This window comes from Atractosteus spatula, chromosome 7 (genome assembly GCF_055471065.1).
Source record: "Atractosteus spatula isolate fAtrSpa1 chromosome 7, fAtrSpa1.hap1, whole genome shotgun sequence".
In the NCBI taxonomy this organism is placed as follows: Eukaryota; Metazoa; Chordata; class Actinopteri; order Semionotiformes; family Lepisosteidae; genus Atractosteus; species Atractosteus spatula.
Genome location: NC_142712.1, coordinates 47759801 through 47785471, shown reverse-complemented (window position 1 = coordinate 47785471; position 25671 = coordinate 47759801). Strand labels below are relative to the sequence as shown.

Below are 25671 nucleotides of genomic sequence, written 5' to 3'. Positions count from 1 at the left end.
CATGTTCAGGTGTTTAATAAGATGCCACCCTTGCTAATGTGGGTCTATAGCTGAGTCGGAGAAATGGTGGCCTCAGAGCACATAGTCTTATCTCTAATAACAGACCTCAGTATTGCTTAATGAACAAGCCAATACACCTTTTAAGAGAATTGTGTCAATTAAGCTTGAGCCGGCAAATGTTTATGCATTTTCCTTGTGTGTCCTGTTGAAGTGGGCATTCCTCTGGGTGGTTCAGAAAAGCCGACTCATTAGTGAGTTCCTTGGGCTGGGGAGTTAGTGGTCATAATGCTCTCAGCATAACAGTAAAGGTGTTACAGGCTAGGCTTGGTGTTGGAAGGAAGCTGTTGGTTATTGTTTGAAAATAGCTGCGGGGAAGGTGTACACATATGCCAGGAAGCTGTCAGAAGAGTCTTTCTGTGGAGCAGCATCTGTTCTTTCTGACAGTTTGGAAGGTGCTACCACTGTGAGGGCAGCTAGGCATTCAAAAGAATCTCTGGTCAGTTAGAAAACTGCCAGTCTCCTCACAGAAAATTCAAACTATGTGGCTTTTAAACTGTCAGATGTGTCATATTGTTAGGATTGCATCTCTAACTGAATCAAGCTGGCTGTCATCTTGCTTTCATTTACAGAGAAATCTGTTTAACTTTTCCAAACAGTAACTGTTTGGAACTGAATTCTAAACAGATTTTTTTTTATTTATTGAAGGTATTTAATTTATTTTTATTGCATTACAAAAACCAATAAGAGCACACAAGACAAATGATTCACAACTGAGTAGGACGTATCCTGAAACTATATCCATGTGTTTTTAAACAAAAAAATCTAAATTCAGTTTTTGCTCAAAACATTTTGTGGAACACTTTTTTAGGTTTCTAGATTTTATTTTTGTTTTACTGGATTCTTCAAATAAACATCAGATAAAGCCAAAATGAGAATACTCTGTTTGAGAGTTGCAGTCATTAATTTTGGGATTTTTTTAAAGCAATTACAGTACATTCTTTTTGGCTGTTTCTGATGCAAATAGCCAGCCTATTTGAAGTCCTTAGAAGTCGTACAGCTTGGAGCAGACTTGCATAATCTTTGAGGTGATAATTTTTTTTACAATCATTTTAAACTGGTTTTATACCTGTTCAGCTTGATACCAGGGAGAAATGACAGGTGAGAGAAGATGTCAGGCTTCGGTTTATCCCTCATGCTTGTCAAGCCACAGCAGACATTTTGCCAAAGCAGTTTGCTATTCCTGGAATTATTCTGAATATATATATACTGTATACTGTACAGTTTGTTTGCCTTCTGATCGCCTTCATGGGAGGACAGGTGCTCATTATTGTCCTTCTAGGCTAACAATAAATGCAGTGACCTATACTGAGAATTTACTGTGTCAGTTTTCCATCATTATTTTGAATTAATTTAAAAAAAGCAGTGGAACTCATCAGCACCTCTTGGTGATCCAAGCTTTTTATACCATTCCCGGCCGTCCCTGCACACCTCCTTTCTTCTAAGTGGAAGACCCTGCTTATCTGTCTGTACTAGATCCCAGCGGATGTCCTGTTTCATTGACCCTGGAGTGCTTCATGTGGAAAAAATCCTAAATCTGCATCCTGCAGGGTGGATTTCAGCCACTCCACATGGATTTTCTCAGTGTCATGACAGCTTGCGCTCTGATTGTTGCTTCCACTGCTCACTGCTTTTACTATAGTTAATGCTAACTATAACTTCCTATAACTATACCTTCCTCGCGTTTTCCAAAAGAATAGCTTAACTCTGGGTCATTTAAGGATAAAATACTTTAACCCAGAGGACAATGCCATGAACTTAAATCTTGACAGCTTTTCAAGTGGAAAATAAATAAAGGCTAATGCCAAGGTTACACACAAAAGACTTTCTTAAACTCTTAATTTAGTTTAATTAAACTCTTAATTAGAGTTCATGGACGTTTAATTTCAGGTCATAAAAATTGCTTGTATCATTATTATTTTCAGTATAATGACAACATGATTATTTTTTCATCTCACTCATCTCTTCATAATTTTTACATCTATATATGCTCCAGTCAGCATATATTAATTGGTACATGATGAAAATAACATCTTTTCAGTGTCAAAAATGGTATAGAGTACTGTAAATATAAACAATTGTGACAATTTTCCATCCAGAACTAGCAGAAAATTTAAAGGAATCTGTCATTTTTCAATTTTAATTTTACCTGCTGTAATTTGCATTTATACACTGATGAAAATGTTTTAACTTGTTTTGAATGTGAAACTGAATTATATCTTCAAATTCAAATTATGAGAAGCAAGCAAATAAGCCATACACAAAATATATTTTCAAAATAGAAATAAATCAACAGTTATTAAACCCTGTTATTTATAATATGGAGGGAATTGTGATATGGCCATTAGCTCTGCTGCCGCACAACTCTTAATTCAAAGTTTCAAAACCTGGGTTTAACTCAAATCCTGGATGCCTTCTGCATGGGATTTATAGATCTCCTTGTGTTTGTGACACTTCCCTCCCATGATCCAAAGACACAAAGCTGTGCTGAATAGGTTAATTGGTTTGTCTCAAATGTCCTCATGTTATTGAGGCATGGATGGGTTGGCATCCTTTCCAGGCTGTGGTCCCAACTTCTGCCCTGTAACGAACCGGCGTCCTGTCTGGGGTGTATTCCAGCCTTATGCCCTGTGAGAGACTGGTACAGTATCCTGTCTAGAATGTGTTCCCACCTTGTACCCTGTGATGGACTGGTGTCCTGTCCAGGGTTTATTTCTGCCTTATGCCTCATGTCTACCAAGATATGCTCCAGGTTACTAAGATCCTTACTGCAAAGTACTTCTGATAGTGGACAGATGTTTTAAATGTACATTATGTGTCCTATAAACCCCATGTTTAAATATGGGGATGTTGTAGTGTATGTTTTAAGTGTGATTTTCTTTTTGGACTTTCTGTTGTGAAACATTCTAATTGGGAAACAGAAAAGAAAACTCCAGAAATTCTGTATAAGGTTTGGTATCCAAGGAAACTAAAAACCCTTCATCTCTAACTCGATTGAGAGTTTTCTGGGCTGAGGCTTACCTTCCTACCGGTATATGACCCTTAACCCAAACATGAAGAGGCATCCAGCTTTTAAAAAGATAGAAGAAGCTACTTATAATGGAATAGCTGCCCTAGTTACCCATTGAGAGTATAGGATGAACAGGATCAAACCTTTTGGAAAAAAAATCTACTAATGGAACCCTTCAGTGGAAATAACAGCAACAGAAAGACATTGGAGCTTGTTGAAAGACCTTTATCTTAAAGGGCAAAAAAAATAGTTCAGTGGTTAAAATGTACAATTCAAGAGGACATTACAAAACTGAAATATCGGAAGCAACAGTACTGTTTTTGTTAGTTGCTGTGCAAACAAAAAAAGGCAGTAATTCAAAGGCGAGGCGAACCCTCAATTGTTTTTTTTTTTCATTTTTTTTTGTCTCATTTATACTGTAGAACTCTAAAAGCAAATGAAATCTAAAATGGCAACTATATTGATGATAAACAGTATTATTTATTGCAGTATTTAAGGGGGAACTGCAATGCTATTTTTATATTTTGGGGTTTAAAAAATCAGCATTGATGAGTGCATTTCATTTCACACCACAATAAAGTAAAATATACACTGTAACCTGTAATACCTCCAATTTACATCACAAAATATATTAAATTTCTAGGTTTGTGCAGCTCCATATTCTGTTATTCAGAACGAGGTAACAAAACATAAGGTGACGTGAAGAGACCCTTTTATATTGTAAACAAACAGGCTTACGAATACATCTCTTTTAATCCGATAGAAATATTGCTGACAAATACTACTTACTTGTTAACTCTGCATGCAGCTTACTTTGGAAGATTTCTGTGGTGAAACGTCTGCTGTACAATCTGTACTCTTTCGCTCATACATGGAATTACATTAGTCATTCCAGTGACTAGTGAGCAGGAAGGGTTGCTTCACATCACAATTCTCATAATCTCTTGCTCTCGCTTATGGAGAGACCAGGGGTTTGTGACAACATGGCAACTTACAGTACTTGCACAAAGTTCCCAAAAAGTTTTTTGTCATTTTTTCTATAACGTCAATGAATTTATTTTGTTACCGAGATTTAATCTGAGAAATTGGGACTGTGGTTCTCCTTTAAAAATGTATCTAAAGAAACACAACAAATGGACTTTGAATCCTTTCCAGCCTCAAAGATATGTAATGATCTCAGTTCTGTATCTGTCTTTAAAGTATGTCCTGCAGGTTTCTCTTCTAAATTTGATTACTGTTGAATCCCAATATAACTGCATTAGATTCAAGGAGAAGTTCTAAAAACAGGTTAAATTCTGTATATTCTTCCTTGCAATATACTGTAGCAGTATTTTAAGGTAAATATTTTGGATCCTTTCTCATCATAACATAAGAGGCTACAAATAAGAGGAAAATATTCTGCCAAGCATCTTTATTTGGTTCAATTTCTAAACATTTGACTGTTTTGTGTCTTTTTTGTTTGTAATAATCTTAATTCTGTTCTTCCTTCTGTTAGTGTGATTAACTCTGCTGAATAAAACAATATTTCTGTCTTTTCTAGATCTCCTGCCATGTTACTGCCTTCAGTCCTTTTTCACTAGTTCCACTTGAGGCAGGACCGCTAAATAGTGGTACCCACATTCTAACATTTTATGTGGAGGAAATTCTGGAAAAACTGGATCAAGCTTCCCAGGACGGAACCATTGCCCTAAACACATTCCATAGCTTCCGAAAACCGAGAAGAGAGCCTGCCTTTGATAAACCCGCTACTTCACTGAAGAGGAGCAAGACTATTTTCTCTCTTCAGCATGTCAATGGGCACCTCCAAAGTTTTGTAAGAGATCACTTGTTCCAGAGTGAAAGGAGCTTGGATCACTTTCCCACAGGAGAGGTTCGATTGGCAAGGCAGGCATCCCAACCAGTCAGCACAAGAGGAAGAAGGCAGCAGCCCACGAGAGTAGTAAATATCAATTTGGCTCGAGATTCAGCTGGTCTGCTATTGTCTGGCCTCTTTCCATGGGGTACCAACAAAGAACTTGATGACTGCTGTGCAAGAGAACTTGGAATCATACCACTGCTGACCTCCAAGCCATTCTGTATAAAGTCAAAGAATGGGCACATGTCCCTGATCTTACCAGGATGGCACCGAGGAAGACTTGGTCATATTGTAGAGGGCCAGCCTTCAAATTTAATTGCATGCAGAGTGGTGGAACTAGGGAAGCAGTATGCAAGCAGCATCACCGCAGAGATTCCACTTCTAGAAGCCTTTGAAGATGCAAAGAAGGATGCATTCAGACTGAAAGCTGTTTCCTATTTACTGTCCGTTGTGTTGGTAGTGGACAGTCTTATGAGGCTTACAAAACCTCATGGGCAAGACAGGTAGGGACTGTAAATGATTAAAATTCATATCTAAGATCAAACACAACACCAGCTCACACCAAGGCTAGGGAAGTGTTTGTAATTCTTGACACACGCCTGCCGTTCCTGCAGTTTTGATCATGCTTGGCTGAATATGTATAGATTGAACGATCATCCTTTTGCTCCTGCTCATTAAAATTAAGGATGCACTGATTATTATATCTAAATATTGTTTTTTTTTAAAACAACAACACAAAGATATTTGTAGTTAAATGGTCCGACATTTTTTGTTTACAAATCTCTGCATTAATAAATTCATGATTATCTTTAGTATTATTAGTTACAGTACTGTATATTATTATAGTATTACATGCATAAAATGTATCCTGTTTAATGTCTATTTACTGTATACAAATATTTCAGAACAATAGTCTTATTAACCAATTAATAATATAATTAATGAATGTATACAATGAGATAATTAAATAATATACTCAATCATTTTTTCCCATCTGCGAGTTCACCTTTGCATTGCATTGCCAGTCCTGTTTAATCCTATTAATAATATTCTGTGTAAGTAGGACAAATGAAACAGAAGGCACGTCCTGGTTGTCACTTTCTTTAAAGCTGTAATATGGATTGTGTGATGTTTACTGATAGATATACACAAAACCCAGAAGTGTTGTGTCATAGTCTGAATGTAATGGGTTTAAAATTAGCTATGGTTGTTGCAAACCCATGTACAGTATGTTTTAAAGAGCTGAAATATCTTTTCTGGAAAATGTGTATATTAATTGATGTGTTACATTGATTATACAGTATATTTGGTAAACATTCAGTCTGTACAGAGAACGTAATTAACAATGTTTGGGATTACTCATTATGCTTTGGTAATAATTACATTAAAGTATTATTTATTTTTACTATTTTACATTAAAGTATATTAAAATACCTTTTTTAGGTGACATATTGTTATATTTTTCAACTGAAAAGACAATGTAGGTTCTTGTAGTTGAAAATAAGTATTATACGTACAGTATGTGAAATAGCATAAAATGAGATTATAAATAGATTATAACAGTACATCTGAGTATTTATGTTCAAGTCTTTCCTGTATACTTCTTTCACATTGTCTTATGATTCTAAATTCATATTTATTTTTCAGTCAGAGAAATGGACCTGATTTACAAATGGCGAATTACCTGAAACCAGGGCACTCTACCTGTGTGGAGTTTATACACCAGCTGCTGCAGGGTAAGAGAAAAGTTAATTAAATTCAAGAGTGTGTATTTTAGCTACTTTTTAAGCCTAGTAATAAATTCTAATATACTTTGGAGGGTCCTTCTTTCCTCTAAATATCACTAGAAGGGCAACTTCATTGTGAATTTTCAAATGCCATCTGTTCAAAGTAGCAGCCCAATAAAAGTCTCCCATTTGATCATTAAAACGTCCTTTGTCTGAAGGCATTGCAGAAATCTGAAATTAACTGAAGTTGTGGTCTTTTTCACAAGTTCAGTGTCTCATAAATGAATTTAAATGATGCTAATTTGGTACTGTATATTAATTGCAGGGCATCATGCTAACTGATGTCCTTGTTATTCTGTAGCCAGAGAAGCTGCCCAGTACCTTGTTAGAGAGGCATCGTCCTTGGAAAAGCTGGTTACTAGTTGGCAAAACCAATCAGTGGAGGTAAGAAATGATCCATTTTGCCAGCTAGACTATAATGTTTGAAAGCGATGACACACTGTGACAGCTTGAGATTTCACATCAAAATAGAATATGGCATGAGCTGCCCTCATGTCAGGGTTTTCCCTTTTGTGTTTTTTACACTCTATCTTGGAAATATTCAGAAAAAAAAACATCTATCATAACATATTTTGATACCTTGATACTATTTCTGGGGCAACATGGTGGCACAGTGGTTAGCATTGCTGGGTTCAATTCCAGAACTAGGGTGCAATCTTTGAGAAGATTCCCGTGTTCATATGGGTTTCCACTGGGTGCTCCGGTTCCGTCTCATAGTTCAAAGACATACTGTACTAGTATGTTAATTCGTTTCTGGGAAAATTGGCCCTGGTGTGAGTGTGTGCATGTCTGTATTTGTGTCCGTGTGTGCCCTGTGATGGACTGGAATTCCATCCAAGCTGTAGCTTGTATATACAGTATGAATTATATATTATTATATATATTATTATATAATATATGAATTAGTGGTTTAAGCAGAATATACCTAAGAATGGCAAGATGTGAATGATATCAAAGCAATACCCCCCCCAAAAAAAAATCAGTTCAGATATTTTTAAGCCAGGCAAAAAATGTCATAACTTGCTTGTCTAGTGATTAAAACCATGGACAAAGAAGACCTGAGAGGCTATAACAATAACGATTCCAGTGTAGTTTTACTAGACAAAACAAAGGTAAACTTTACAAGATAACAATTCACCAGTTCTTCTGGATCCACAGGTTTCACCTGCAATGGGTGAGACTGCAAATGAGGCAATTTCCTGTATCACTGTAATTTGAATTTTTAAACCACATAATTACAGTTTGTACCGTGACTCCCACTAGTGAGAACCAGTAATCAGTTGTCAAAAAAAGATATACATCGAGCAAGACTTAGATATAATTACTGTACATGAAGAACCTACTAAGATAACTAAATGACAAAGGTGATTCTTTGAAATGCTATTATTCTGGGAAAGGGGTTTAGCCCGAAAGACATTAATTCCTGCACTAACAGTTGTCATTGTTATTGAAAAAAATATTTATCACCATTCAACTCTCCCAATTAATACCTCTTTTTCTGATAATGTCCCTTGAATTAGAGCTAGACTTCTGATATCACCGTTACATGAAATTTGAGTATGTTAGAAATTTTGCTTATTCTCTTTAAGTTCAGTTTAATACACTTGCCCTGTGCTTCTTTGACAGGTTCTAGAAGCAGTACAAGCTGTTCTGTTGGCAGAGGTTCAAAGGATTATAAAAACCTTGAGAAAGACATCAATCAGTAGTCAAACACCGACTGTGGCAGACAGTGGAAGTTGTGAGATGCAATTGCCCAAGACTGAGGGCATGGAGCTGCTGGAGTTGCAACACACTCAAAAAATTGCCCCACAGAGTAAGTGCAAAATTTATAGATTTATTTTTCAACACTTCTAATGGGTAAAGGAGAGATGGGGGGGAGACTTCAGTTATTTTTATGAGGAATTATACAGTATCCCTATCAATGTATACTTTAAATTGAAAGACAAGAAGCAGTGAATACCATATAAAACTTCAAAAGTTTATTAAAGTTACTTTTCCTCTGTTTGGAGGAATCACCAAATAGGATAAGTAAACTACATACTGTACAGATGTTATTTTCCAAAAAAGGACAGTGCTTTATCACAAAAGAAAGCAATCAGTTATTATTAATTTATTTGTTTGATGCTTTTATCCAAAGTGACATTCAGAGGTTTCAGCTATGTGTTAATGTCTAGATTTTGTTTTGATACCAATAGCTACATATTAACAGCTGGGTTTGATGTTTAAAGCCTCTAGCTGAAGGGCACAAGAGAAGTATAACCATATGGAATTTAAACATGCAGCCCTGTACGTTGGAGTCCAGAGCCCTTATCACTGCTTTCTATTACCACTCATTAGTGCATTATCACTGTAATTGAATTTAAAAAGGCTCCGTATTGTTTAAGTTACATGTCTAGACATTTTGTGTTGGAAAAAAAAGATTTATGAATGCTTGTCAAAATGTCTTTTAGATTCCCACACAATGAACTTGAGTTTTCGATAGTTGAATCTCTAATTTCAACTGCAAGATTCATATGACAATCAAAGCATGGACTCTAACGTATTCATTTCTACTTGGACAAAGTAAACATTTAGATTTGTCAATTGTCTGCCTTCAGTCAAGTTGTATTCTACCAGACCAAACATCTTATTGATTCATTACTCTACACAATGTCAAAAACCAAATCTTTCCTGACATAAAAAGGTTCATGCATTGTACAGTTGTGTAAGTTTACTCTACAAATCCAAGCTTTGCAAAGATGGAGGCATTTTCATATATCTTGGTTGAGAATAGTGATATAAGAATTGTAGGTTTTCTCTTGTGTGTCCCAATAGAATCTTTTTAATACTATTTACCCTTTTGTCACATTATAATATGTAGCTGATTCAATATATTGTTGTAGGATTTCAAAAGGATGTTGTTTCCAGTAAGGGAAAACAAATCAATTTATCACTATGGCATGGTGTAAAGTTGGCTTTTATATGTAATTGATCAATTAAGCTTTGATACAGCATTCCTTAATAATGAGGATGAAGTGCTGAAGGAAATCTGAGTGCTAAGTATTTCTAAAACTGATTTCATTCCTTCTTCAAGTTATTTTACCATATAATCCCTTAATGCAACAGAAATCAGATTTGATGCGTATTTTTAAACTAAATTAAATTGAACAGGCGCCACCTCTGTCTTCCTTAGACTGTTTGAAAGGATTCTGTTCCACCAGAACACAGTTCAAGGAAGCTGAAGGAATCCTAAAGCACATTATTAATATGAGGAAAATTCAGCTACTTAGGTTCACTGAAATAAAAGGCCAGGACACACATACTATAATATTACGGCATTACTTCTAACAGCATTTACCACTGCTTGCATTAGGCTGCAGTTAAAACGTGTTTGTTCTAATGTTTAATAGAAGGTCGGATTAGCATGTATCACTTTGCAACTTAAAGCTATACTTATCAGTATTTATTTTACTCCATCAATCTGTATCATCATGTTTTCTATTATATGATGAATTATTCAAATGCTGTTCCTTTATGTAAAATAATGTGTGTGATTTTCCCAGTCCCAGTACATTTCCTATGTGCTGTATGTAAAAAGTTTCGCTTCACTGTTGCCACAGAAGAGTTTCCTCTTCCTATTACAGAACATATGTGATTCAGTGACATCTGAAGCCCCATTGTTACTCACAGTTGAAACTGTCAGACTGATTTCTGTCTTTTCTTGCTTTGGACTTGCACTGCTGTCATAATTAATTGTTGAGACATACCGTAGAGCCATGCTCTATACAGAAAAGTTTGTTAGATCTCTTATGTTCACAGGACAAGAAGATATAAAAATTATATTCAGTTTATTTAGGTTTTTTACATGTAAAAGAAATAAGAAAACAAGTTATTTTTCTAAGCAAACAATTTTGAGAATACCCATAAGTGTTGCTGACTGTAATTTGTATTTATATTTTATATTATAATTTATATTATAATGCTCACACCTGTAGAAGGCTCCACGAAACATTGTGTTTTCTTTCTTCTCTTTTCAGCATGGAATAAACCTATTACTTGTTCCTTTGCAGCCTACGCATGCTGATGCAGCTACCCACCTGAACTACATTATATTATATTATATTATATTATATTATATTATATTATATTATATTATATTATATTATATTACAGTATATTATATTGTGTCTGTGTCTGTGTCTCTGTCAGTGTCTGCCATGCAATGGAGTGGCTTCCCTTCCAGGATGTATCTTGCTTTGCAGTCGTCGCTTGCTGGGGTATGCTCCAGCTCCCCCACAATAGTGTGGTTAGAAAATGGATAGAAAACTGTCATGCATGTCATAATAGTGACCATGAGGTTAGGTGTATCTGCAGGCTTTGTGTATTCCATCTAAGCACTTTATTACCTAAATTAGCTTATTATTGCCTTATCGACATCAATTTAATAGCTTTTCCCAGCTCTTCAGCACATGGTGTTTTGACAGGACTAACCTGCAGAGACGCTGAACCTCCAGGACAAAGTTTGCCCATCTCTGAGATAGATAATATTAATTTCCATATATCATGGCAACAACAGTTTTAAAATGCACCACAAACTAGAGAGAACCATGTTAAAGAATTTTGTAAGGAGCCAAGTTACCATGTAGAAAAGGAATTAAAGCAAAACAGTTGCAGCAAAATCGAAGCAGGTAAGCTAAGATTTTAAAGAGCCCATTGGGTGTGAGCTTCAGTAAAGGGAGGTGAGAACTGAGGTGGAGGGAAACCATTTCTGGAAATCGGACACAATCTGATGATGCTTTCTTTGGTTAATTTTTTTACTACTTTTAAGTTAATACTTTTTCTTGGCATAGTGCATATGTGCATATACTTTTTTTTCCTGTAGGGGTTAAGGATATTACTTCAGCATTCAAAAGACTGGTACAAAACATAACAACATGTAATAATGTTAAAAATAAAAAACCTAAAAGGTATGCACCCTTTCTGTGTGCTACCCTGGTGGTATTCTATACATTTTTAATAAGGATCAGTACAAGGGCAAGTCCATCTGGAAATGATGTCTTTCATGTCAGTGGATTTTGATTTGACCAGCCCCAGTGGACAAGTCCACCAGAAGAGGCTTGATCACCTCGTCAAGCAGGCTTTGAACATTAAAGAATATGCCCTTGTTAATTATACATTCTAGTCAAAATGCATCAAAAAACATAAGAGTACTGTGAATGACACTATTTAAGGATAAAGAACATCCTAAAGAATTTTTAATGGGCCACAATGATGCTTTCTTAACTTGTATTGTAGAATATGATGATGTGAAACAATGCAACAGAAAGGCCAGAGTGCAAGTTGCCATACAGTACAGCAGTTGTCAATGTGCATTTATAGAATTTAATTACTTTAGTGTGCTAGTGTTTTAATGCTCCATTACTGAAAATGAAAGGGAATGACGGCAGGCCAGAAGTGGTGTTGTGTTAGGAATTTTATAGGCCCTTTTGTCATTTTAGAATTTTTACAGATTTGCATAAAGTTTATGTCCAGTCTTAAACAGCAGCAATGATGATTGCTTGATGTGAACTGACATTCCTATTGAACTAAGACTGCATTAGCAGTACCAGCGTAACATTTTAAAATAAGACGGAGAATCTCATAGTGGAGGAATAGCCACCATCCTGGACATGGAAGACCATTGTTTTCTGTATAGTAGTTCCATTCCACACCATTACAGATTTTTCTTTTGATCCTTTACTTTCTGCAACATTGCATGGCATGAACCTTTCAGCATATTGTCTCCAGCCCATGAGCCACCCATCGGTGTCATTGAGAACATCTGGATATGACGGTGATAAATGCTGATGTCTGACCACTGGTGCTTGGTGTTCTACCTGACCAAATCCCCCACCAATCTCAAACACTGCTGGTTTCAGGGTGTCAGAGGTTCATGGACCAGGGCTTCTTCAGGGATCATTCTCTTTTTGATGTCATTTATCATCTGGTGCCTGTGCAGGAATTTTAACACCTTTTACATTATGAAGGAATTGCTCAAGTGAAAAGTAACAGGCCTAGCTTGGTTTAAAAATCGTGATCACCATTGGTATCTGTGACTTCTGCATCTACCACTGCACTTCTTCTTGAGTTTGCAACTGGTTTGGCTTCCAGTCAATAGATGGAACCAAGCTGAGATGAACTGAATAATTGAACGACATGGTAATGCATTGGTCATGTAACAGGACTCAGTGGCGCAGAACATGTTTCAGAAGTGACATCACTCCTTTGAAACCTAGAAAGTGTATTTTTTATGGCAGAAGATTCAATCTATTATTGGAGCGTAGGTCATCACTGTTTAGTAGTGTTGCTGTGTGTGCCCTGAGCCTACAAGTGGCTGTGACAGACTCCCAGTAATGGCAGAGCGCACAAGTCACACTTCATTTTCAAGCAAGCTAATGCTCTTTAATACCTTATTATGTCATTTCCATCTGGTTGTCTCTTAATTCTAACAAATCTTAACAATCTTCTTTGGTTTCGTAGCACTTTGTAGATATACTGTATAAATCTGTTCTTAGAATTCAAAACATCTGACATTGATCAAATCTTAAGCTTGTGTGTGATGTTCATCCAATATGTGAATTGTACCCTAACGGGTGGGAAGAATATCTGAGTTTGATTTTGATCCAGCAGCTTTGTTTTGTTTAGTATTTTAATATGTCTAAAATAAAATTGATTTAAACTTCTCTGAAGCCCAAAACTAGTTGAACGCACTGTTGTGCACTCTATGAATGTACTGTTAAATTAATCAGAGAAGAAATACAGCCAAGCATTAAATCTAAGTCCTTTTTTGTTTTGTGATCATAAAGAAAGCTGTCGATATTTATTTTCACTTGAATCTAATCTACATGAGCAGTTATTTACAAATTATTATCTTTATTTTTGTGTACAGAAGTGGCATTTTTTAAAACCTGATACCTTTGTTTTACCTGCGATTATATTTAGTAATTTTTTCAAATATTATAAAGCAGTAGATAGGATCTCTTGAGTGATGGTTTGAAAGGTATTATGAGTATTTATTTGAAACATTTGAAACAGCATATGGAATTTTCAAATATCGCTGTAGCAATTAATTGCTGTGAGTGCCTGCCCTTTACAATCTTGAAAGACAAGAGGCTTGGTCCGTATTCATTGTCTTTGCTTATTAAAACCCTCTGGCAGCCTGCTCCACCCTCTCCACACTGTTCACACAAAGCTGCCTTTGGGCTGATTTTGCCTTCTGCACAATTCCACTCTGGGGACCTTTCATTTCGTGACAGCACACAGCAGCGCTGCTAGCTGGAGGAAAGCTTGGTAATACACATTGTTCTGCACTAGGGGGTGGGCTGAAGCCTCCTGAGCATGTCTCTCTGTCTGGCCACTGACGTCCAGCTGATCTTCTTTTAATGGCCAGCAGTTCTTTCTTGTGTAGGTATAATGGGACGGCAGTTGTTGCGTGTGGAGCTTGCATGGTCAAGGTTTCTGGAGAGCCATAGAAAGGGTTATTTGGGAGGGATTGGTTATTAAAGAGAGTGACTCGTGAGTGCTCCAGAAGGATGCAGCAGTGTTCCTCAGCTCGCCTGTGCACTTAACCCACATGCGCACATTTGCCCTGATCTCTCTAATAATCCTTATTAACCTATTAATCCTATACTGCTCTTTAGGAACGTCAACCATGCAAGCTCCACACGTAACTATGTTGAACAGCAAGCTGTCCTGTTGTAGCCACAGTTGCCAAAGTAGTACATTGTGATTTGGCCACATTTACAGTAGGCTTATAAAGGATGGCAGGCTGTTTTTCCTCCTGAATTTTATCAAAACTATTATTCACTTTTTTTCTTCAAGAAAGACTACAAATGAAGACTTTTGTCCCCCAGAAGAGTAAAGGGATTAACCAGCTTCTGTCCAAGCTTCTTTTTTTCCCCCCTCATAAGCAAATGCACGACTGTTGTTCGGACATGTACCAGGCAGTTGCTAATGAACAGAGATTAAGACACGGCAGTTCAGTACACACGCGGACACCATTCATTATGGCACATTGTAAGGAACCAGCACGAGTCAAGTGCCACAGTCCAAAAAAGATTAACTGTTCATCTGCATTAAACTGGGGTCCCTATTCAACAGTTGCTATTGACTCTGGCATGATTTACAGAAGTGCAGCTGCCAGCAGCCTCCATTCCACCCTGCTAAGGATTAGAATCTCAGAGCTGTAACGTAGCCAAGAACGCTTTTTAATACTGTTTGCAAAGTCAAACAATCAAGATTGTTTTTTTTAATGTTTCTATCTAGTTATAATTTGTGATATTTAAAAAATAAATCCTCCATCCTTATGATACCAACAATAATAAAAGAAAAAAAATAATTATTTGCATTACTTACTGTGACTGGCAACGAGAAATATATTTAAATAAAAATGAGAAGCTTTCTCTTTTGGTCCTGTTTTGATTCCCAACGTTTAAATGTTGTTCCTTTTTTAATTATTCCTGTGTTTTACTTTTTATATGCAGTACTGTCAACTGGGGCTTCTAGATGATGTTTAAAATTGCTCTTGGGTATAATGACCTTGTAAAGCAGTCTCAGCTCTTTCAAGTCTTATTCCCAGTGTCAGGTGTGTCCCTCTGTGATTCAGTCTTTCCTGAAGCAGAGGGGGCAGACTGAAGCCAGGTGCACAGAAGAGGGCTTGACTATAAGCAATGCTTGACACGGGCGATGCTGATGGAGGGATTTTTTTTAATGATGGGCACTGAAGGATGGCACGGAGGTGCGGTGATTAGCATTGCTGCCCTGCAGCGCAGGGGACCCTGGTTCAGTTCCAGAACTAGGCTGCTATCTGTGTGGAGTTTGTATGTTCTCCCTGTGTTTGCATGGGTGCTCCATTTTCCTCCCACAGTCCAAAATACATGCTGGTAGGTTAACGGCCTTCTGGAAAAAAGCTGGCCCTGGTGTGCGTCTGTGTCTGCCCTGCGATGTGATGCAATCCTTTCCATATATCCTGCCTTGCACCCATTGCTTTGCCAGGATAAGCTCCAGCTTCTCCATAACCCTACAGTATATTGGATAAAGCAGTTAGGTAGTGGATGGATGGATGAGTATTTAACAGAGAAATTAAGTACTAATGGCTGTGTGATATCACCAATTAATCTTAAAAAAGCATGAATAATGTTTCAGAGTCTTGAGCTTTTATCGAGTACAATAATGATCTAGCATGGCAAGCTCACAATATTGAGAATGTCCTCTGTTTTTTAAAAGTGGAGTTAGAGTACTTAAATTTACACACTGTATTGGCTGTGGCATACATTAGGTTCAGATGCATTGACAAAATAAAATTTAAACATTGCCTAAATCTTTAGTGGGACTGTCATGGTTGTAATTGTGCACAATAAGCTTCTCATTCTCTATAATTATAATATTTAACGATCAGATATATCTTGTGTGGAATGCATTACAGTAAACATAAGACTTTGTTTTACAGTACATGGTTCTATTTCTGTCAATTTTCTTTCTCTCATACCATTCCAGCACACATGGTGATTCCTGTCATTTTTTAAGGTGTATTAATCCATTATATTGCCTTCCCATTGTGGAATTAGGTTTTAGCTATTAGGAAATAACTCCTTTACTCTTCTAAAAGGGGGTAGATACAGGTCAAGCATTTAGTAATAAGCTGATGTTGTCCTAGCAAAATGTTACCAAGGTCTCACTGTCCATTTTTGTATACAGGTTCATCTCTATAAAACAATGACAGCCCTGCACCATGCCGAACATGAAATATGTCCTTTCCCGTGCTGCATCTTAAACCTAACAATCCATCTTCCTCACCACCAGAGTAATGCCACTGCTTTTTTCCATCCTTTTTAAATATGGATTATAATTGTTTTGTTTTTGTTATATTTTAGTTTCATTCTTGACACACATATATAGAACCATATTTTAATTTGCCTGAAGTAATATGATTATAATCTCTGATAGATTATAAACTCAATTATTTTGAGTGTCCGCTTAAACTAAATATTTAATTTTAGCCCTATCTCTATTATCTGTAAAGTTTATATTTTACTTTCACTGGGTGTGCTGTGAATAATGGCCACTGTACTACAGTAGTACAGTTTAGAGAAAATGCTTCAAGTCTCTTTTAAAAGTATGCCAAACAAGCATGCTTAAAAAGAAATTAATAGAGCAGGGTCATACTTTAGTTAAGACTTTCAGTTCAGGTTTCTGACACTCTGCATAAAGCTTTCTAGTTCCGTTTTGATGTTGGGCTCTTCACATGATGAGTACCATGACTAGTTTTTGACTTAGTGATTGGTGTGCATTTCAAGGGTATAAATTAATCTTTAAAGGGTCTGAGAGTACATCACTTCTGGGCACCTCACATAAACATTATGCTGGCTATGTTAGCAATCTAATCACAAACCTGTAATTCAAAGGACAACAATTTCTTATTGTGAATAGCATAGCAGCTTTTACTATCATTCAGGTCAGCTTGAGATTGCTGATGCACCATATGTTTCTGGCCAGGAATGATGGATGATATTCGCTGATGCCCAGCCCTAAGTGATTGGGAAGATTGAAGACATACAATTCACTTAAGCTTGCTTACTATTACATCAAGCAATCAGTGCAATGGGCAAGCCCATGCACTTTGTGTCAAACTGCCCAGGTTCTGCATGGGCATAAAGTCAAACAGACAATTTGGCAGTACTGGAATATGATGCATGGGAGCTACTCATCTAACTTCAAGTTTGGCCAACTAGCAGAAGAGCTTTATGAGACAGAAAAAAACAGCAACATTTGATCAAACCTAATCCCATAACAATTTATTACCATCTTGTCTGTCTGTGATGCAGAACATAGATCTAAATTAAAGGAAAAACAATGAAGTTGGGAGGTTTCCTGTTTCTCTAAAAATTAATTTTCTAGTTTACATTAATTTTCCTTCATAGTTGTTCATTAAGTGTACATCACAATCTTTCAGATCATACCGTGCTGAAAAAATACAATGTAATGCATCTTTATGCTCAATATGCTTGCTGTACTGCTCATGTCAAACAGAATACCACTGATCCAATAGCGTACTTTTTCTACTTATAATGTTGACTCATCTTCTGCTTTGGTTCTAAACTTATTAGTTAAGAGATTTTAAAAATTAAATAATGCAACACCTAAGAGGTGTATTGTCCTTCAGAAAAGTGGGTATATACATCTATAATGAATGTGGAGTATTTAGACAGGACAAAAAGCCAGATTAATTTTACAGGTGTGTGTAATGGATATGCTTACAATACATAAAATATTAAACATTTTTAAATTTTTTAATGTTCAGTTGGGGGAAAATAGGAGTCAGTCCTACCTGTCCTTAATAGAAACAAAACCATCACCAAAAAAGACCATTAATTATAAGTCGCAAGGGGTGAACTCTCTACATTTCCCTACACGTTTTCCTAACCATATCTAGAATGAATGAAAGCAGAGAATGTGTGAGTCTGTAAAAAGGGTGACATCAAGCCCAGGATAATCTAATTGCAGCCCTTATCCATCTAATGTAGCCTACTTTGCTAAGAAAAAAGTTAGACATGATGAATAGTGCTGGAGGAATGAAGTACCCTCAAATAATATATTGAATAAAACAAATTTGCTTACATTATTGATGGTGAGGCTGTAAAGGGAATGGTGGAGAGTGCAATTCTTCAAGTATCTGTATGAAGGGGAAGGAGAGGGAAATTGTTTCAAATCAACCAAGTAGGTTTAGAGCTTCATTCCTTTATCAGAATGTGTTGATAATCACATTGCGGAAATAACAACTTTAAACAATTGAAGAATTTACCTTTTTAAAGTGCTATAGCCCTAGTAGAAAGTGAATTGTTTTAAAGCACATTATTGCAGCAGATATATTTACTTTAATACTAGGAAGTATGTGTTGTTTTTTTGGTTTTGAAAATTTTAACTATTTTGTGATTGGAAACATTGTTACAGTCTGCTTCTTTAATTTCTGCATCAGTTGACATTTTTTGTCTATTTTTTATTTGCCTTAATTAATAGTACCTTTCATCTTTCAAGTGCATATTAAGGAAGGTTCAGTGATTTAAGCAAGATAGATTCCATGGTGAGCAGAGGCCTGACACTGGATGCAGCATTTCTGCTGCTGAGTGAAGTTAACAGACTGCACATTGAGAGGTGGCGGAATATGGACTGTGTTTCAAGCCCTGGCTGTGTTGTAATAAAGTAGCTGTTCATCTGTGGTCAGAGATCATCACGGAGACCTTGGGTACCTGCTCTGCATTCTAGAGAAGGCTATCAGACAGCTTTGCATCAATCAGGTCCTCATACAGTGTTCTTCAGTTGAAAGCATCCCTACTTGGCTGTGTTTTTCACAGACAGCTCAATAACTTGTCTATGGGATAGTGATATATGTAATATGTGCTCCTGTGCTGCCTTAGGATTGGGCTGCATTTCTGACACAGGCAGTGAGAGCTTTGGGTTTTCACAAGGGTATCCAGGATAAGTAAATTATTTTTTATCACATGATTTTGCATGCAATAAGCTCCATTATTCCTTTTCTCATTAATCTCTTATCGATTAACGAACAGTTTCCCTTCTGTGTGTGCATATTTGTGGCGCCAGAAAGCAGGCTATGCTTCATTTAAGCACAAAGAAGGTGGAATTGTTTGTTTCATCAGGACTGTAATGGTCATAATTAAAAGCACACACCCTTTAAGAAATAATTATGCAATGTTATATCTTACCAATATGTAATCATCACACATTATATTTGAGGTACTAGTGGGAAGAATAGACATAATAAGCAAAAGTTAGATTGTGTAATTTAGAGCTAATATACATGTGATGCTTTTTTCTCTCTAGGACCTTAGTAAATCATATTACATCATTACTAATGAATTGTTAGGAATTCCAATCCAAGTTAGCTTTAGTTATCCTTTACTGCTCGGTTTATTTTTAGGGCGTGTTGAATCAATGAGTTGAAAAAGATCAGTGTCAGGCAAAGTGAGGCCTTGGCTGAGGAGGAGGCCTTCAGACCAATTCACCACATGGTGTCCCTGCAAAGACTACCATGTGTGCCAAGTGTGCAATTCAGTCTCTTTGTGGCAAACTCAAATTCTCTAGGGCACACTGAAATTTTCAAGGTTGAGGTAGATAAGACTTGATTCAGTCATTTTGTACCATCTGGTGGTTTGATCTAAGAATTCCAGACTTAAAAAGAGGCTCAGTCCATATTTAAGGCCTTGACTGTTTCTCCACATTTTCAAAAAAAGAGGAAAACCCCATTTAATAGCAACTGCAGTGCAAGGTGTCTATATTAGTAAATGAAACAGAACAATCAGAATCAGAACAATCAGAATGGTTTTCATGGCAAGTGTAAAATCAGATGAAAGACATTGCAGTGTTTTTTTTTTAAATTCCGAGAATCAATGTTGTTTTATTAAAAAAGTTAAAGGTAATGAAAATAATAAAATGCAAAGCAGAATAACTGATAATAAACTTCTAGGTATATGGCAGATATAATGTGCTTGTATTTCATATCTAGAAACTGCATTAGGAAACTCATTAGTTCCCAGAATTGCCCTGCTGTATCTGGCTTCAGCATCTGGTGAAAAGGGCCGCTGCTGACCCTTCTCAATTTGGGTCACAAGGTTAGCAGGTCTCATTTATTATTCAGAATTGCTCTCTGACCTTTTTTCTAGCTGGGTCAGGGGTAACCCTGATCTTTAGGCAGAATTTTTATAGTCAGTCCAGATGATATCGCTAGCTCTCTTCTCCTTTGTCCTCTCACTGCCCTTTTGCAGATATTTTCTGAATTTTATACTTTTTACTTCCGTCTCTTTTTTTCAATTAAAGTAGCACTACTATTTTACACAGGGCTGCTTACTTGAAAAGAAGATGCATCCAAAAATGTTGAAACATTGTTAATGGTCCCAGATTTCCATTTGGTGAAAGACTATAACACTGTATTTTCAAGAATACTCTACTGAACAAAAAGCTGATTTACAGAAGCTCACTGGGATAATAAGAATATTTTTCAAGAAATGTAGAAGGTCATTTCTAAAACCATATTTTATGCCAACAGACTTAATACTTTATCGTCTACATAGAATGCATCTTTAAAGCTTTGGTTTCCTTTAAATGCTAGAATGTTATTCCCTCTAGATTATGTGGGTGAAATGTAATAGAAAAAAAGTAGTCTGGGCAAGTTCATTTTTCACTAGGTATGACAAAGAAAAGAGCAATAGAGATTATGCTTGTAATGCGCACAAAAAAAGATAGCATAAAGGCCAAAAAAAATCACATTATCTTTTTTAACATTGTAAACTAGTCCAAGGATTGCCTCCCAGGAGACAGTTAAAGATACTTTGACTGTTTTGTATTGAGGAAAAAGAGTGACATTGGTGGAAAGAGGTGAAGGAGGGGGTTGTTGATCCCTCACTGGCCATTGTGATGGTTTTAGAAATGTTTATTTTACAGTACGGTTAAAGAACAGATACTAAGAATGTCTCATTAAACATTATTTTGAACTTTAAAAATTAATTTCTAGCCCTCTGCAGATTTTCTTTATTTTATGTAACAATTAATTACATTTTTTATGGTTATGATTAAGGAAAGCCATGGCTTAAAGAAGTTGTCCAAATGCAGGCTAGTATTGATTATTGCTGTCCGGTTTCACTCACAAACAGCAGAGAACTGGAAATTCACAACTATTGCATGGGGAAGTCCTACCCAAAAGAGTAATAAGGCTGAAAGTCTATATAATGGTCATGATGAATTTCTGAAGGACCTTGGATAACAAAAGAACAAAAAAAATATAAAAACTATACAATTCAACAGTTCCACCATTTTCCATTATATCTGCGCTTCCATACAGTATGTGACATTTTACTCCCAACAACAACAATAATAATTATTAATAATAAACGGCTTTGAAATATTTCAGTATAAAGAAATAGCCTTGATTTTGTAGGCACTGTTAATTGTGGGAGCAGTTGGGCATTGTAAAAGCTGAGCCACTGGAGCCTCAGAAATTACAAGAAGCCAAAGGTCAGTGTGGCGTCAACCCCGAAGCAGGTTATAAGAACTAGTGACCATGTGCTTTCTGACACTGAGGATGATGAATAGTCATTGTGTTATGATTTAATAAATGTCCTGTAATAATAGTATGTGGAATAGTATTGCTGCTCTGGCAGAATTAATGAGCATTTAGCAAACCTGATAGATATTTTCTTTTCATTTTAGTGACAGATTTCAGTTATGGTTGCTTGTAATTTGTCCAAAAAAAAATATGTCCCATAATCTGTGTAACCGGGTATAAGTCTGTTCTCTTCTTTAAACTTACAAAAACTATATTCTTTGACTTGTATTACCTTTCATTAAAACAAATATAGTAGAAGATTTGCAGGAATAATGGCATACACACTATTAAAAGTTCCCAATAAATAGGTTAGTATTACTGAGAACTGTAAGCAAGAGATGCAGTAGATTATTTATAACTTCTTTTTCATTTTATCTTAAGTATTATTTTTCTTTTCATTATTTTTCTTTAAAAAACAATAGTTTATCTCAAGTATTATTTTTCTTTAAATTTTCTTCATAATCCAGTGACAGAGGCAAGGGTGGAGACCATCAGAGCTTTTTTTCTGTCTTTTCTGTTAAATTAGGACTTCATGCAAAAGCTACACAGCCATGGACTACAACTGTTTCCTTGCCTAATGACATTCAAGGACTATTTCAAGGAACAGTACCATCTCAATAGAATTTTCCTAGCCCAGGCAAGAACACAAAAAGCTGTTCTGCAGCCAGTTGTGTTCAAAGGCTGACAAACTTAATATATCTGAGGCAAGTGTAATAATTTGTTGCTGTCAACAAGGTGTACTATTCTTAAGTTGCGGCTAGTCTGGCTAAGGAAGAATGTAATTGCAATTTCCACTTTCTCCTGTGCCTGGAACAGACATGGTCATTTCAAACATAAAAAAATAGAAAATGTTACAACCTAAATTAGGGCAAGACATGGGTGGTGGTGTAAATCAGGGCTATGTAATTCTTACAATAAAAAGTCTTGATCTAAATAAACAAAACCGAGCGGGCAGATTAAAAAAAAGTTCAATAAAAAAAATTAAAAGGTTAATTCAATCACCTAACATTCAAAATATATTCTGCCTTTGATACACACCAGGATTGCTTTATAGATTTGTGTCTCTTGTACCACCAAAGAACAATATAAATATAGAATTTGTATTAGAATACTATATGTTTATTTTTTCTAACAAATGGTCATCTTTTAACCTGTTTTACTAGGGGACTATGAGGGAACTACATGCCTTAGTTTGTCTTTTAGATCATACATGTTCAGATCCCCTGAGGACACAGATGAAGTCATAGACTGAAAATCACACCATAGATTTAGGATTTTAGGATTACCAGAAACACTATAGAGAATAATGGCTTCAAATTTAGGACAAATATGGCAGAAGCCTTAAGTGATCTGTCCTTGACCTCCTCAGAAACAGGACACATGTCCAGTAGGCTCAAGAGCGTGGGATTAGACGGCTATGTAATGTGCTATTGTGTTGATTTTGATTAAAAATTCGGTAATTGGGCTCACTTGGGCCTTCCTTATAGTTAAGTAAGGTTAATTGGATTGGTAGGTGCTTGAGTATCCTTGCTTAAAGCTTATAAGATGATGATGCAGGCTGTTTTGCAAATCTCACAATGGCAGACAGACAACCTGATCATGCTGTGTCTAATTCTGAAACACTTATCTGAGTTTTTTTCGGCTCTGGCTGCGACACACACTTTAACCTCATAAGCACTAAAAGTACTTATCGCTTCCGGGATACATTTTTCTGCCAAGGCTAATGTTACAGGTTCCGTTAAATAATTGAAAACCACCTTCTTTATATATTAAAGTTGAAAAGTGATAGCACAGTCCATCTGATAAATTTACGAAAACGTGCATGTTTTAAATGTCTACCATGTACAGTACCTTTTAATTTTTTTCTACTAAGTACATGTTATTACCAATTTGTGATCCAGATGCAGTTTTATAATATATTCTGAAAAGTTTGCTTGCTTTTGATTTTGTTTCTTAGTAGTAATATATATATATAGTTTATGTACATTTCACAGTTTTTTTGTGTGTGTCATACAAACGATTAAACACCGAAGGAACGTTTGACTGCATAAAGCTCATTCAAAGATATACAGTATATTATGGATAGAATTACATATACAAAACTGTTTCTTTGCCAGAGTATTCAGATTTCTTCCTTGCGCAGTTTTCACATCTTGTTGCTTTAAAGCTTGCACCCGTGACGCTTTGAAGTAGAAATTAATGTTTGTTACATGCACAACCTACAGTACTCCATACATTCAAAGCAAAAACAAAAAGAAAGAAGAAAATACATAATTAATGTGAAAAAATGAATAGCCATTATTAGAACAAAAAATAAATTAATTTTGATTCACAAAATCACCTTTACTTACCAAAAAATTAGTTAAATGGGTTCTGCCTAGGTACAATAGTGGACCTGATGATTTCAGAATAAATATACCTGTCAAAGTGTCTGAGAGGGGAGAAAATGTTCTTTGGTCAGAAACATCCTAGTCAAAAAGAAAAGCTGAACTCCCCCTGGGTTTGCAACAAAGCATCTTATGTGATATTGTTATCATATAGAAAAGGGTTTTGTGACCAAACAAGCCAAAATTGTAACTTTTTGGTCTAAATGCAAAGTATTACATCTGACACACACCCTATATACAGTAGTGCATCACTCTGTCAGCACTCTACTGCATGGTCAGGCATGGTGGTGGCAACAGTATATTATAGTTTGGCTTCTCATCAGCAGGGACTGGGAAGCTTTGTCAAAACTGGTGAGAACAAGGATGGAGTAGGTACTGGCAAATCTTCAGACCTTATAATGGGACCAAAATTCACCTTTTAGCAGAACAATGATTCAAAGCAAAAGGCCAGGGCTCTGTTAGTGTGGCATAAGAATAAGCAAGTGAATGTCCTTGAATGACTCATTCAAAGTCTGTGGAAAAATTCAAAATCTGCTATCCTTAAGCAAGCCCCATGCAATCTTAGAGGGCTTGAGCAAATCTGGAAAGGTGTAATGGACTTAAATTGCAGAATGTGAGTTTGTAAATCTGGTCGACGCTTACCCAAAAAGGCTTGTGTCTGTAATTGCTGGTGCTTCCGCTACAAATTGAGTTCAAGAATCTAAATACCTATGTGATCATTATATAGTATTATGAAGTGTTTATGTTGTTGGTGGTGATATTATTTTTTTTTTCATTTTACTATTTCTGAAAGAATAATAATGGACGGTTATTCTCAGAAAATCTGAAACAGCTATCATAGCACTATTTATATTTTACTGAACAACATTAAAATTTGTCAGTTTCTATTGAAGGTGTCTTGTTTTTCTTTCCACAAGCGTCCAACAGTCATGTGTAAAGCACAATAAATTAACAGCTTTGTCAATAAGGTCAGGTGTTTATTGGCTGGTACAGCAGGATGTCCTACTGACACAAGCCCAGCAGAAAGCCTAGTGCTGTGAGTGGGTAACTGCCTGAGCCAGCCAAGCAAGCTAGCAAGTCCCAGCTGTATAGGTTGATGTGTTCTGATTGCTCATAGTCTTCAATCTGTGAACTGGTTTCTGGGTTTAGATTCATCAAGCCTGGTAGCTGTTAGAAAAAAGAATAGGAAAAAGAACCTCATGTGGGCAGGCATCCTAGGATACACCATTATAAGCTGTTACCAGGGGACCTTCAGAGATATAAATGGAATCTGTGTGGAGTAAATTAGTGTGAACCAGTCAATCTTTGTGTCACTGTTGAACCACATCTATGGCTAACTTGCTTGCTATCTGAAAAGTCTTCTGCCATCTGGAAACCTTGCGCCTGCTTGAAAAGATGATCCTGTGAAACATAAAAATACTGCATGCTGTTGTTACTCTCAG

General features: G+C 36.3%; 1 protein-coding gene across 1 annotated transcript in view; it reads left to right on the top strand.

Moving 5' to 3' along the window:
- The window catches only part of LOC148831203 (WD repeat-containing protein 72-like), a 77641-nt gene that overhangs the window by 43925 nt on the left and 8045 nt on the right, over positions 1 to 25671 (top strand). The window contains exons 15-18 of the mRNA XM_088921446.1: positions 4608 to 5425; positions 6570 to 6658; positions 7011 to 7093; positions 8336 to 8522. Of these exons, the coding sequence (XP_088777572.1) occupies positions 4608 to 5425; positions 6570 to 6658; positions 7011 to 7093; positions 8336 to 8522 (1177 nt within the window). The remainder of the gene's footprint in view (positions 1 to 4607; positions 5426 to 6569; positions 6659 to 7010; positions 7094 to 8335; positions 8523 to 25671) is intronic.